Source organism: Carassius auratus, chromosome 43 (genome assembly GCF_003368295.1).
Source record: "Carassius auratus strain Wakin chromosome 43, ASM336829v1, whole genome shotgun sequence".
NCBI classification, from domain to species: domain Eukaryota; kingdom Metazoa; phylum Chordata; class Actinopteri; order Cypriniformes; family Cyprinidae; genus Carassius; species Carassius auratus.
In genome coordinates, this window is record NC_039285.1 from 10,826,047 (window position 1) to 10,840,437 (window position 14,391).

General features: G+C 38.6%; 1 protein-coding gene across 11 annotated transcripts in view; it reads left to right on the forward strand.

The window, feature by feature from the left end:
* The window catches only part of LOC113061686 (ryanodine receptor 1-like), a 112,359-nt gene that overhangs the window by 55,067 nt on the left and 42,901 nt on the right, over positions 1-14,391 (forward strand). For all 11 annotated transcript variants that reach the window (XM_026231011.1, XM_026231014.1, XM_026231015.1 and 8 more), the window contains 31 exons: positions 385-829; positions 919-1,476; positions 1,908-2,108; positions 2,200-2,311; positions 2,501-2,644; positions 2,800-3,073; positions 3,312-3,429; positions 3,572-3,704; positions 4,454-4,548; positions 6,946-7,081; positions 7,166-7,349; positions 7,469-7,580; positions 7,754-7,874; positions 7,988-8,157; positions 8,260-8,480; positions 8,569-8,659; positions 8,743-8,883; positions 8,965-9,128; positions 9,496-9,574; positions 9,665-9,754; positions 9,852-9,992; positions 10,072-10,149; positions 10,243-10,318; positions 10,427-10,550; positions 12,279-12,394; positions 12,505-12,572; positions 12,714-12,835; positions 13,202-13,251; positions 13,719-13,779; positions 13,893-14,019; positions 14,122-14,230. In XM_026231011.1, coding sequence (XP_026086796.1) covers positions 385-829; positions 919-1,476; positions 1,908-2,108; positions 2,200-2,311; positions 2,501-2,644; positions 2,800-3,073; positions 3,312-3,429; positions 3,572-3,704; positions 4,454-4,548; positions 6,946-7,081; positions 7,166-7,349; positions 7,469-7,580; positions 7,754-7,874; positions 7,988-8,157; positions 8,260-8,480; positions 8,569-8,659; positions 8,743-8,883; positions 8,965-9,128; positions 9,496-9,574; positions 9,665-9,754; positions 9,852-9,992; positions 10,072-10,149; positions 10,243-10,318; positions 10,427-10,550; positions 12,279-12,394; positions 12,505-12,572; positions 12,714-12,835; positions 13,202-13,251; positions 13,719-13,779; positions 13,893-14,019; positions 14,122-14,230 — 4,661 coding nt within the window. The remainder of the gene's footprint in view (positions 1-384; positions 830-918; positions 1,477-1,907; positions 2,109-2,199; positions 2,312-2,500; positions 2,645-2,799; positions 3,074-3,311; positions 3,430-3,571; positions 3,705-4,453; positions 4,549-6,945; positions 7,082-7,165; positions 7,350-7,468; positions 7,581-7,753; positions 7,875-7,987; positions 8,158-8,259; positions 8,481-8,568; positions 8,660-8,742; positions 8,884-8,964; positions 9,129-9,495; positions 9,575-9,664; positions 9,755-9,851; positions 9,993-10,071; positions 10,150-10,242; positions 10,319-10,426; positions 10,551-12,278; positions 12,395-12,504; positions 12,573-12,713; positions 12,836-13,201; positions 13,252-13,718; positions 13,780-13,892; positions 14,020-14,121; positions 14,231-14,391) is intronic.

Here is a 14,391-nt window from a genome sequence, read left to right on the forward strand (position 1 = left end):
TTTCAATAAATGGGAAAACAAAGTAACTAGTGTTATTTTTTGAAAAAGTATCTCCGATATTTTCTTGTTTCTATATTTTCGATATTTTCTACTTTACTAGTTACTTAAAAAAAGTAATCTGATTATGTAACTCACATTACTTGTAATGTGTTACCCCCAACACTGCTGAGCACTGTCCCAATGTGCAGTGAGTCAGTGTACACAATCCACTGATTCATGAGCTCCTTAACAATTTACCCTGGACACCCTAGCAACCATCCATAAGACCCTAGCAGCTGTCAAGCAACCACCAAGAACACTACAAAATTCTCAAGCTGACAAATTTATGAATCTAGTTGTTGTGTATTCTTCAATAGTTGACATGTTTCTCTTTCTCGTATGCAGGTGTATTGACATCCTGGAGCTGTCTGAGCAGCATGACTTGCTGAAGTTCCACTATCACACTCTGATGCTTTATTGCGCCGTGTGTGCGTTGGGCAACAACCGTGTGGCCCATGCCATCTGCAGCCACGTGGATGAATCACAGCTCTTCTACGCAATCGAGAATACTTACCTGCCAGGCCCTCTTCGCAGTGGCTACTACGACCTTCTCATCAGTATCCACCTGGAATCAGCCAAACGCAACCGATTGGGAACTAATCGTGAGTTTATTATTCCCATGACAGAAGAGACGCTCAGCATCACGCTTTTCCCGGATGCAGAGGCGGCCAATGATCTGCCAGGAGTGGGTCTCACAACCTGCCTCAGACCCAAGCTACACTTCTCCCCTATCAACTTCGTGGGTACTGACCCAGATCTGTACACCCTTAGTCCCATTTTACCTCTGCAGGTACGATAAGGATACAGTGGGGTCCAAACCTGATTGTTGGTAGACAGATGATCTCTTTGTTAATATCTGTGCTCTTTCTGCCCTTACAGGAGCTCAAGACCAAGGCTCTGAGCATGCTTACCGAAGCAGTGTTAGATGGCAGCCAGGCCATGCGCGATCCTGTTGGGGGCAGTGTTGAGTTCCATTTCGTTCCCATTCTCAAACTCATCAGCACCCTCCTCATTATGGGCATCTTCAACAATGAAGATGTCAAGCACATTCTCAAGATGATCGATCCCAATGTGTTTGGGAAAAAAGAGGAGGCCGGAGAGACAGAGGGACTAGAAGAGGAAGCTGCTCCCAAGGAGGAAGCAGAGGAGGTGAAGGAGAAGAAAGAATCGCCTGAAAGAGAGGAGGAAGCAGTGGATGAGGGAGTTGGGGAGGAGGAGGAGGATGAGGAGCTGGAAGCTCTGAAGAAGGAGAAGGGCCAGGAAGGAGAAGAGGTTGAGAAGGCAGTAGAGGAGGAGGAGGGAGAAAAGGTGGATGGAGAAAAAGTGGAGGATGAAAAGGGGACAGAAGGAGTAGGAGAGGAGGAAAAAGAGGAGGAAGAGGAGGCACCAGAGGAGGGACTACTGCAAATGAAGCTGCCAGAGTCTGTAAAACTGCAGGCAAGTTTAATCGCTAGATCTGTCTGTCTGTCTGTCTGTCTGTCTGTCTATCTATCTATCTATCTATCTATCTATCTATCTATCTATCTATCTATCTATCTATCCATCTGTTTGTATACTGTATATGTATATCTATTTTTCTGTCTGTCTGTCTGTCTGTATTTGTCTCTCTGTCTGTCTGTTTATACAATCTATCTATCTATCTATCTATCTATCTATCTATCTATCTATCTATCTATCTATCTATCTATCTATCTATCTATCTATCTGTCTATCTATCTATCTATCTATCTATCTATCTGTCTGTCTGTCTGTCGATATCTGTCTGTCTGTCTGTTATTGTATATACTGTATATTATGTATATTTTCTGTTGTTGGTATATTTTATTAATACTGTCTCCATCTGCCTGTCTGTCTGTCTCATCTTTCAGATGTGCACCCTGCTACAATATTTCTGTGACTGTGAGCTCAGACACAGAGTTGAGGCTATTTTGGCATTCTCTGATACATTTGTAAAGCAGATCCAGGCAAACCAGCGTGAACGATACAAAGACCTAATGAAAGCATTTACTATGAGTGCTGCAGAGACCGCTCGCAGGACCAGAGAGTTTCGCTCTCCTCCTCAGGAACAAGTATAATACACAACTCTTTCCTTTAAACCAACACATATAATTTTTTTTTGCTTTCAAGGAGACTATCAACTGATTATGTGCATGTATGTAGGTTTTCCTGTTGACTAACTTTAAGCACAGCCCGGAAGATGAGGATTGCCCCGTGCCAGAGGAAGTGCGGGAAACCCTCCAGAATTTCCACATTGAGCTCCTGAATCACTGTGGTCAGTTTCCAAAATATCTCACAAAAATCAACACCAAGAAGTTGCTGTTGCAAAATCATCTTGGATCAAATTCTCTACAGCTAATTCAGTTTCTGGGTCTTCTTCTGAAAATTTATGACAAAAAAATAAATAAATAAATAAAATCATTGGACTATTTGGTGCTAATCCATATTTGTTTTTGTGCCCCAGGTGTTTACGTAGAAGAAGAAGCAGAGGAGGAAGAGGTAGACGCGTCTCTGAGAGGGAGACTACTCAGTCTAGTGGAAAAGATCAAGACCTTTAAGAAGAAAAAGGAAGAAGAGGAGCCAGAACCAGAGGAAGAGCATAAACCTAGTGAGTAAATGTAGTCAAACATCTTGAGAAGGTTCTTCAGATTCACCTCAAAACATGGATGCAGTTATAGATCAATATTTTTGCTTTTAGTTCAAACTTGTACTATTTTTATTCATAGTGCTAGTCTAACATTTCCAGAACATTCTATTCCGCAGGTACTTTACAGGAGCTGATATCCCACACAATGATCTACTGGGCACAGGAGTCTTTTATTCAGAACCCTGAGCTGGTGCGGCTCATGTTCAGTCTCCTTCACCGGCAATATGATGCTCTCGGAGAGCTGATCCGTGCCCTGCCAAAGGCCTATGCCATCAACGCTGTGTCTGTACAGGACACAATGGACATGCTGGAGTGCCTGGGACAGATCCGCTCCCTTCTCATCGTCCAGATGGGCCCGGAAGAGGAGAGGCTTATGATTCAGAGCATTGGGTGGGTACTTAACTCTCTCTCTCTCTCTCTCTCCCTCCCTCTCCCTCTCCCACTCACCAAGGCTTTGTTTATTTGATACAAATACGGCAAATTGCGAATTAAAATGTTTCTGACCCCAAATTGTGGTGTATCTTGTTTGTGTTCATGCCCTGAACTTCTCTAGAGTCATGTATGCTTATCTGGACATATCTTTTGTATAGTGTAGTATTTCAAATGCAAATTGTTTTCTGTCTCATAGGAACATCATGAACAACAAGTTGTTCTACCAGCACCCTAACCTGATGCGAGCACTGGGCATGCATGAGACAGTCATGGAGGTTATGGTCAATGTACTAGGAGGTGGAGGAGACTCTAAGGTACTTTCCTGTTTACTGTATTTATAAGAGTCCTTTTATTGTATATATACTGAACATTTAAAACTGATATTCTTGGACAAGGATCCGACTCTGTCATTGAAGCTGATGTAAAGTTAAACAAACTTCTTTTTTTTCCCCATAGGAAATACGATTCCCACAAATGGTGACCAGTTGCTGCCGCTTCCTGTGCTACTTCTGCAGGATCAGCCGTCAGAACCAGCGTTCCATGTTCGACCATCTCTCTTACCTGCTGCAGAACAGTGGCATTGGACTGGGTTGGTCACTTTTTAAAACTTAACTGATTTTTATTATGGTCGGATCTGTTGACACCAGTGATAACTATAACAATAACTCTAATTCTGTGAGTATAGGGAATTCCACAGCACAGCTATGATGATAACAACACAGAGGAAATTTATCATTGGAATCACTTTCAGAATGACTTTGTTCAGATGATGAATGATTAAAACATTGACAGCCAATTGGAATCAGCCAGTTCAAAAAGCTTGCACATTTAACTGGGTAGACGACATAACTGCAATGCATGCTTGTAATAAGTAGAGCTCGTCTGTAGATGTGGACGCTAACATGGTTATCATCATTTTTCTTAGTAGGATTTTAAAATGAGGATCCATTTGTTAACATTAAGTAACATTGAATAATTAAATCCATAATTTCAACAATTACTAATACATTTTTAAAATCAAAGTTGTATCTGTTGATGTTGGATAATTCAAATAACACGAGTAGCCAATGAACAATTGCATTTTTATTAACTAACACTGAAAAATATGAATAAATGCTGTAAAATCTATTGCTCATTGTTAGTTTATGTTAGCTAATCCTTTAACTAATGTTAACAAATGTGACCTTACTGTTAAATAATTTCTGTTGTTGCAGAAATGTGTAAATAATTAATGCATCTCGTTCCTTAAAATAAAAAATAAAAAATTTAGGATCATAGTATTACTTTGTTTTGTTTTGTTTCATTTAAATAATTTTTGTTGTTGTTGTTGCTTTTTAGGGATGCGTGGATCTACTCCTCTGGATGTTGCTGCTGCATCTTGCATTGACAACAATGAGCTGGCACTGGCTCTGCAAGAGCAAGACCTTGATATGGTAATGATCTGAACAAATTGTATTTTGTATTTAATGATTTTATGGTAAAGTACAGGCATTTTAGTGCCACGTAAAAAAAAAAAAAAAAAAAAATCTAAGATTGCAAAATTCAAGTCATATAATATTTAAAGTTTAATAAGTTTAAATTTGGGCTGCTCCGATCACAATCAGCCGATTGTTACCGCTGATTAGAGAACCGGCTTTACTGACGAAATGCAAATTAACGATCGGTCAATCGTGATCGGAGCAGCCCTAGTTGAAATAATTCGAGAATAAATTACAAATGTTAATAAAGTCGAGAATAAAGTCGAAATGTTTCGAGAATAGAGACATATTACCACGAGAATAAAGTCGAAATGTTTAGAGAATAAAATCGTAATACTATGATAATAAAGTCTAAATCTTTTGAGAATAAAGTGGGAATACTACGAGAATAAAGTCAGATCTGTTTCAAGAATAAAGTCATAATACTATGAGAATAAAGTCGAAATGTTTCGAGAATAGAGACATGTTACCACTAGAATAAAGTCGAAATGTTTAGAGAATAAAATCGTAATACTATGATAATAAAGTCTAAATCTTTTGAGAATAAAGTCGGAATACTACGAGAATAAAGTCAGATCTGTTTCAAGAATAAAGTCATAATACTATGAGAATAAAGTCGAAATGTTTAGAGAATAAAGTCGTAAGTAGAAATGTTTTGAGAATAAAGTCGATATGTATCCAGAATAAAGTCAAAATTTTACGAGAATAAAGTTGAAATGTTTTGAGAATTGAAATCGTAGAAATGAAAGTTATATTATTTTGAGAGTAGGCACCGGGAGAAGATGCAGGCCACCAGAATTGATTTGAATGTTGTTGCATCAGAGCGACCAGTTTTAAGGACTCGCAGAAACAACTTAATATCAAGAATATGATATTTAGTAACAGACTGAATAGGAACAACTTTTTATCTTAACATCTGCTAACACACAGCCAATCAACATTCCTTCAGGGGGCACTGTAGCTCACTTATATACGTGAAATCATTAGCAGAAATCATACCATGTGTCATACTCAGGAGGACACTATGCTTGGAAATAATATTTTATGTCTTCCATTGCATTCGTTATTTGTAGTGCGCCAGCCTCCCAGTAGCAATAAGCTTTGAGGTTTTAGGGGGTCTACTTTTATTATGTCTCAGCTTTCAAGATAAGTTTTTTAGTGAAACACAAATTATGTTATACAATAATGTATTTTTCAAGCTCTTTAGTGATCTGATCAATGTATTTATGTGAAACATAAACATGTTTTCTTTGTGAAAATTCCAAATTTGTGAAAATTCCACCATGTACTCCACAAAAACGTCAAAATGTTCTAAAAGTTGAAGTGGGCTCCAAATCTTTAATATTGTTTTGTTTTCTCAGGTAGCCTGTAGGCTACAACATGTAAGGGACTAGGCCTATTCACAAGCTGTTTTATTCAAGGTATAATACAGTAAATGATTGGAAATAATATTTTACATCTTCCATTCATTAATTGTATCACGCCAGCCACCCAGTAATCTTTAAACCAGTAAACTAATTTTGTGCTTTAAATATAACACAATAATTAATATAACACAACTCAGCTTTCTAATTCTGTCAGATTTATCAGGAAATACATATTATAAATGTGCCTTTCCTCTTTATTTAAAGTGTATAGCAAGATATAAAAGTGAAGGAACATCAGAAAGCCTATAGCCTAAAGCTTAATTTATAATGAAAATAATGTCTCATTATTGTAATCGTAAATACATGCTGCTTTAACTGAAGCAAATACAGCGATCTGTCATGCCACATTAAAGAGCGTGAAAAACACACATTATTGTAAAATATTGTTACAGATTTTGAAAACTGAGATTTTGGAATCTCCAAGTGCTCCCAATCTGGGACATTAGCGTGTGCAAAAGGCCAGAATATACTCTAAAAATATTTTAACTGTAATCTTTATTGTCAAAACATTTTCTTTATTCTATTTTATTTCTACATTCGACTTTATTCAAAATTATGCTCATAGTATTTCGACATTAATCTCGTAATATTTCAACTTTATTCTCATAATATTTTGACTTTATTCTCGTAGTATTTCAACATTATCCCTGTAATATTTCAACTTTCTTTTCAAAGTATTTCGACATTATTCTTGGAATATTTTGGCTTTATTCTCATAGTATTTCAACATAATTCTCGTAATATTCCGACTTTATTCTCAAAATATTTTGGCTTTATTCTAGTAATATTTTGACTTTATTCTTATAATCTCGTTTTTTTTTTTTTTTATTTAACGTGGCACTAAAACAATGTCATAATAATGTATTACTGCAAAAAAAAAATAATAATAATAATAATAAAATCATTGGTTTGCTATGCCACTCAGGTGGTGACGTATCTGGCTGGATGTGGCCTTCGGATGTGCCCCATGCTTCTCTCTAAAGGCTACCCTGACATAGGATGGAATCCAGGTGGTGGAGAGAGATATCTGGACTTCCTGCGTTTTGCTGTGTTTGTAAATGGTGAGCTTATTTCGTTTAATTCTGTTTCTGACTCTTTTTGGGGGCATTCAGAATAAAACTTTGTGTTTGTGTCTCCCCCTGCAGGTGAGAGCGTAGAGGAGAATGCCAATGTGGTTGTTCGTCTGTTGATTCGTCGGCCTGAGTGCTTCGGCCCCGCTCTGAGAGGAGAGGGTGGCGCAGGTCTATTAGCTGCCATCGAAGAAGCCATTAAGATCTCTGAAGACCCTGCAAGGGATGGGCCAACTCCTAAAAAGGACAGACGTTTCATGTAAGCGTTTGGAAGTAAATGTTTGCTGTGCATTTAATATTTGGCTTTCTATTTAAACAATTTGCCATTATATCATGTTATCTATGTTCCTTTTTTTGCCCCTTGTGACTGATTCTCAGGTTTGGAGGGGATGAGCAGCATGAAGAGAACAGACTGCATCTTGGAAATGCTATCATGTCATTTTACTCTGCTCTTATTGACTTGCTGGGTCGTTGCGCTCCTGAAATGCATGTAAGTACACCAACTGGAATAATTTACCTGTGGAGTCCATGACAAACATTTTTCATTTTTTAAAGAAGTATCACATGCTCCCCAAGGATGCATTTATTTGATCAAAATGCAGTAAAAATATAGTGAAATAATAGTACAATTTAAAAATAAGTTTATTTCTATTTTACCCACAGTTGATCCAAGCAGGTAAAGGTGAAGCTTTGAGAATCCGAGCCATCTTGAGGTCTCTCGTACCCATTGAAGACCTGGTGGGAGTCATCAGCCTTTCTGTTCAGATCCCCACCTTTGGCAAAGGTACACAAGATTCTTATATGAATCTTTATTTTTTTCTGTCTGGTTTACTCTGATGTAGAAACGGACTTCCATCCAACTTCTGTACACTCATATTACCTGGCTACTTTTCATAGACGGTCAGATTGTTGAGCCGAAGATGTCGGCAAGTTTCGTACCAGACCACAAAGCCTCCATGGTGCTTTTCTTGGACAGAGTGTACGGCATAGATAACCAGGACTTCCTGTTGCATGTGCTAGAGGTGGGCTTCCTGCCCGATATGAGAGCTGCAGCCTCTCTAGATACGGTAAGCTTTTAGTATTGTCAGACATATTTCATCAGCTCTTCTTTACTTTTCATAATATATAACATAAAATAAACTCTGATCTTATTTGGGATGTTCCATTAGGTGGCATTCAGCACCACAGAGATGGCTCTGGCTCTAAACCGTTACCTGTGCTCAGCTGTGCTTCCTCTGCTCACAAAGTGTGCCCCACTGTTCGCTGGCTCGGACCACCGTGCCATCATGATCGACTCAATGCTGCACACCATCTACAGACTGTCCCGGGGCCGTGCCCTTACCAAAGCCCAGAGGGACGTCATCGAGGACTGCCTTATGTCTCTTGTCAAGTAAGTCCACTCTGTAACGTCTGCGCTCAAAGGAAGAGATGAAAACATGAAATGTTATTGCTAATCAAGTAATATGTGTGTATTTTAGGTATTTGCGGCCATCTATGTTGCAGCATCTGCTGAGAAGGCTGGTGTTTGATGTGCCAATCTTAAACGAGTATGCCAAGATGCCCCTCAAGGTATGCAAGTATAGTTAATATAATTAGTTACATTGATTTTTTTTGTTTCTTGTGCTCATGTTTTGTGCTTTGATTTCATTTAGTTGTTGACCAATCACTATGAGCGCTGCTGGAAGTATTACTGCCTGCCAAATGGATGGGCAAACTTTGGAATCACATCGGAGGAAGAATTGCATCTCTCTCGCAAACTCTTCTGGGGCATCTTTGAGTCCCTCGCACACAAGGTTTGACAAACATTTAGTCTCAACAGACAAATTACAACTGAATTGTCTGTGTAGACTTAGCATCATCATTCATCTCTGTAGAAATTTGATGCAGAGCTGTTTAAGATCGCCATGCCCTGCATCTGCGCCATTGCGGGTGCCATCCCACCAGACTATGTGGATGCTAGCTATTCATCTGTGACTGAGAAGAAAGCATCTGTTGACGCTGAGGGAAACTTTGACCCCAAACCAGTGGAGACAGCAAAGTGAGAATATGATCAGCTAGTACAATTACTGTATTCATTTTGCATCTTTGCATTTATATATGTGCATTGTGTATTTTAATGTGTTTATATAGATTTATTTATACAGATTTATGGTACTACTACTTGCTTATCAGCATGCATATTACTAGCATATAGGCTGTTTATTAGTATGTATAAAGCAACTATAATGCCTTACTCTGCATGACCAATTTAATCATACCCCATACCTAAACTTAACAACTACCCTACTAACTATTAATATGCTGCAAATTAGGAGTTTTTATTGGGGGCAAAAGCTGTAGTTAAATAGTTAGTGAAAATGGGTAACCAACAACAGTAACTATTAGTAATATTATTATAATTGCAGTACCATCATTCCTGAAAGACTCGATGCCTTCATTAACAAATATGCTGAGCACACGCATGATAAATGGGCCTTTGAAAAGGTTAGTATCAGCATTCACGCTCATTTGTGAAAGCCAAAAGCATTATGGGACTGGGAATAGGCTTTGTAACCTTTTGTTTCCATCTTTCAGATTCAAAACAACTGGACATATGGAGAGGTTCTAGATGAGGACAGCAAAACTCACCCCATGCTGCGGCCGTACAAGACTTTCTCAGAGAAGGTCTGAATGGATCTTTTTGGAATCTTCCTCGTCAGTTGGTTGTTACAATTGGTCGTCCAGAATCAAGGTCAACCTGTCTTTTGAATTCTCTCTCTAGGATAAAGAGATCTATCGCTGGCCCATTAAAGAGTCCATCAAGGCCATGTTGGCATGGGAATGGACTCTGGAGAAAGCCAGAGAAGGAGAAACTGTGAAAATTGAAGTGAAGGCCACCAGGAAGATCTCCCAGACTGCTCAGGTAAAAGAGAGATGGTACAAAGAAGATGAAAATATCATGTTGTGTGAGCCTAATATCCAAACATATTCATCTCCTGCAGGCCACCTATGATCCCAGCCAAGGATACTCTCCCCAGCCAGTGGACCTGACAGGCATGGCCTTGTCCAGAGAACTACAGGTATATTATTTATATTAATTCAGTATAAAACTAAAACTTTGTTATTCAAAAGCCCTTGTGATTGATTCACTTCCCATGTTACCCTCTGTTCAGTCCATGGCAGAACAGCTTGCTGAGAATTACCATAACACTTGGGGCCGCAAGAAAAAGGTGGAGCTGCAATCCAAGGGTATAACTGATTATTTTATCCAGTGTGTCATGTTGACGACACAAAATAATGTTCAGAATACAAACCCGTGGACTGTCTTCTAGATTTTTGTGTTTTTTGTGTTCATAGGTGGTGGCACCCATCCTTTGTTGGTACCATATGATACGTTGACGGCCAAAGAGAAGGCAAGGGACAGAGAGAAAGCCCAAGACCTACTCAAATTCCTCCAGTGTAATGGATATGCTGTCACCAGGTACCCAACTGATGCTGTACAACAAGAAATTATGTTAAAGTGATTAAGGTCTAAAATTACCAATTCTTGTTGCTGTTCTTTGGCAGTAGTTGAAGTTCTTTAGGTTCTTTAGGTGAAGGTTAAGAGCAATAAATACAGAAAAAAATTTAAACTGTCATGCAATTTACAATGTACTGTTAGGACTAACTAAATAACTTGGGATATTGGTTTATTTTGCGTCAGAGGTAGTGTAAGGCACATTTATAAACCGAATAACTTAAGTATTTGTGGATTAGTGGGTACTGGAGACATGAACCGTTTTAGTTCGATTTAGTTTGATTTGGTGAACTGGTTTTGCTGGTTCACTAAGAAGATCTGAGACAAAACCAATAAAAACCATTACAAATAAGGCATTTGGGACGTAATAACTGATTATAATGACTTATACTGTCTTTTTACTCGTTGCGTTGCTTATTGTGCTGCGTAGTCATAAAACCATGTCTGCATTTGTGATCTGAGAAACAACAAACAAGCCTACTCTACATCATAATCATTGGCAAATTATTTAAATATAAATAACATACTTACAAGCTGGGAGTCAGAAGTGACAGACTGTCTTAGCTACGTTGGAAGTGCCCATCTTTATAGAAACAGCCATTGTGCTACAGATGCATTGCAGGCTACTGGTTCAGGAAACATACCTCATCCTCCATAAAATGCGCAGCACACATCTGATTATCTGGGTTGAACGGTTCTGGAACAGTGTTGAAATAGAACTTAACCACTGATTTCTAGTTGTGTCCTCTTTTGGAAGGCCAAACAAGTATTTTCGCTTTTACAACAGAACACACAGTGACCGCATGACATGGTGATGGCAGCATCAGTGAGAATAAAAGCCACACATTCATAAGTGTTTCATAAGTATAAAAACTTAAATGATTTGAAAAATAACTCTAATTTCCTTAATTGTATGACAAACCCTATTTAAGTGACAACATTCCTCCAAATTTCACTGAGATTGCAGGATGGCGGGCCAGTCTAATGTGACTGAAATCCTGCAACAGGAGGTTGTCCAGGTGAAGGCCAAAGGGATGACCCTTTTAGCCATCTCAAGAGACGTTTGTCATTGTAGATCCTTCCCTGCAGGCATCACCCAATCTGCCTGCAATTTTGCCCCCGTCACACTGTAAAATGTATAAAGCAGTTCCTTGAAGGTGAAAGCATTGAAATATTAAAATGACCAGACTAGAGTCCTGACCAAAATCTGGAAAAGCCTTGGTGACAAAGTTATGGCCAAGAAACCCACTACAGTTAGCGAACTATGGTAAAGAGTGAAAGAAGAGTGGACCAAGTTCACACCAGCAAAGTTTGAGAAAGATTTTATTTGTAATCTTCTTTTATGCTATAGTGGTTACTGTTCTCTAATTTTGATCACTTGTGATTTCCACAAAATGAATGTTTTTGTTGAAATGCCTTGGTTATTTTGTCAAATATTAGTGGATTAGTGGCATACCTACAGCTAATATTACTTCAAAATTTGAGTAAAGATTAACAGTATTTAAAATAAATAAATAAATAAATTTGACCTCAGCTGTATATCCTGAAATAATGACATAACAATCATGCATGGTTTTTTAAAGCATTTCATACAGATTTTAAAGCATATGAAGAGATTTAATAAGGTGAACTAACTGTGTTTTGTCCTTGTTTTTTTTTCTCTCTCTCTTTCTCATTGTTTTTCTTCTCCAGAGGTTTGAAGGACATGGAACAGGAGATTTCCTCTATTGAGAAGCGTTTCGCTTATGGGTTCCTACAGAAGCTGTTGAAGTGGATGGAGATTGCGCAGGAGTTTATCGCTCATCTTGGTTTGCATTCATAGATCCATAGACACATTTCTTAGATCCAAAGACCTGTAGATGTAAGTGTGCATTTGAAGTTGTATTTTTTTTACTGTTCTGTCTATTTGTTACTCCAGAGGCCGTTGTGAGCAGTGGAAGAGTTGAGAAGTCCCCTCACGAACAGGAGATTAAATTCTTTGCCAAGGTGAGACGCCTTTGACTAGAATATGAGTGCATGTGGAATAAAACAGCTCAGAGGGTTTAGTTGGAAGAGATACAGACCTTCCATCCTACAAATCACAGCCTCTCAAGCTTTGCTCTTCCTCTTTATATTATTTTCATGTAGATTCTGCTTCCATTGGTAAACCAGTACTTTAAAAATCACTGCCTGTATTTCCTGTCCACACCTGCTAAAGTCTTGGGCAGTGGTGGTCATGCCTCCAACAAGGAGAAGGAGATGATTGCAAGGTAACTAATTATACAGAGCTTCATTATTCTGTGGTAACCTAGTCAGATTTTATATACCTAAAAGATTTTCATTTTTAACATTTTAAATGATGTCCGTTAGTTTTGATGTTGCGACCTGTCACATCCTCTCTGCTCCTCACACTTCTTCTTGCCTGTGGTTTTTTTCTCTGCCCCTTCCCGGAGTATTTTCCCATGGGTTCCCTCATCCTTTTTGTTACATTTATCTTTTATGGATCACATTATTTGCTCCTACGTTTCCATCACCTTAACCCCGCCCCTTTTATTCCTCTTCATGCCATTTCCTCTTTCCCAAACCTCCACCCCTCTTTTCTTCTTCTGTTTCTGTCTATGTATCTTCTATCTCAGTATCTTCTGTAAGTTGGCCGGTCTGGTGAGACACAGGGTTTCCCTCTTTGGTAAGAATCCTGCATGATAACCCAATAGCACATTTTCATTTTTCCACTGCATCATCCCCTTTTTCTTTAATGTTTCACATAATCAGTATATCCATTCCTAATAGTTCCACTTATTTGCTTTGCTCTAAGCTCTCTTTGGTTTTCTCTTTCTTTCTTTCTTTCTTTCTTTCTTTCTTTCTTTCTTTCTTTCTTTCTTTCTTTCTTCCACTGGGTGCTTTTCTAATGATTTGCTGTGCTTTGCTTAAGTTGGTGCACCATTTGCAGTGTTGGCTCTGTAGTCCTACAGTTGGTCAGAATCATTATAATAGGAATACTGTATTTCAGAAGAATACCTGCTTTGGCTTTAACTCTATCACTTCATGCTATATCTGTGTCATATATTTTAGCATAGTACCCTCAGTCCACATGTTGTAGGTTAATTGTAGGAAAATAAAAGTCCTGTGTTGTTTGAATGTTTGTGTGAGCAGGCACTGATGCCGCAGCACTTGTCAACTGTCTTCATATTCTTTCCCACTCACTGGACGCCAGGTATGTGTGTTGAACACATGATTCCCAGTGTTTTAATAATGTTTACATCCTCAATTTATGTTTATGAATTAAATGAATTTATTTTTGTCTTTTGTCTTTTCTTTTTCTTCCAGAACTGTGATGAAATCTGGGCCTGAGATTGTGAAGGCTGGTCTACGCTCTTTCTTTGAGAGTGCTGCCGATGATATTGAGAAGATGGTTGAGAACCTGAAATTGGGGAAAGTGTCTACCAAAAACCAGGTCAGTTGTAAATCTAGCCCTGTTCTCCGAGATGTAAATTTGTTCTTTGCCAAAATTGCTGAATTGAGCCTTTTCCCCTGCCCCTCTCTGTCTTTGTAACAGGTGAAAGGTGTATCTCAGAACATAAGCTACACTACCACTGCTCTTCTGCCGGTGCTCACCTCACTGTTCGAACACATCGCCCAGCACCAGTTTGGAGATGATGTCATGTGTGAGTTATTTTCATAGGTTTCAACAGAGTCATTTAACTTGCCTAAACTTTACCTTCATAGCTGTGCAGATTTACTTAAAGGGTACATAACATACACAGTTTCACCTAATCTCATGTTAATCTTGACTACCTATAGAGTAGTCCTGCATCCTTCATATATC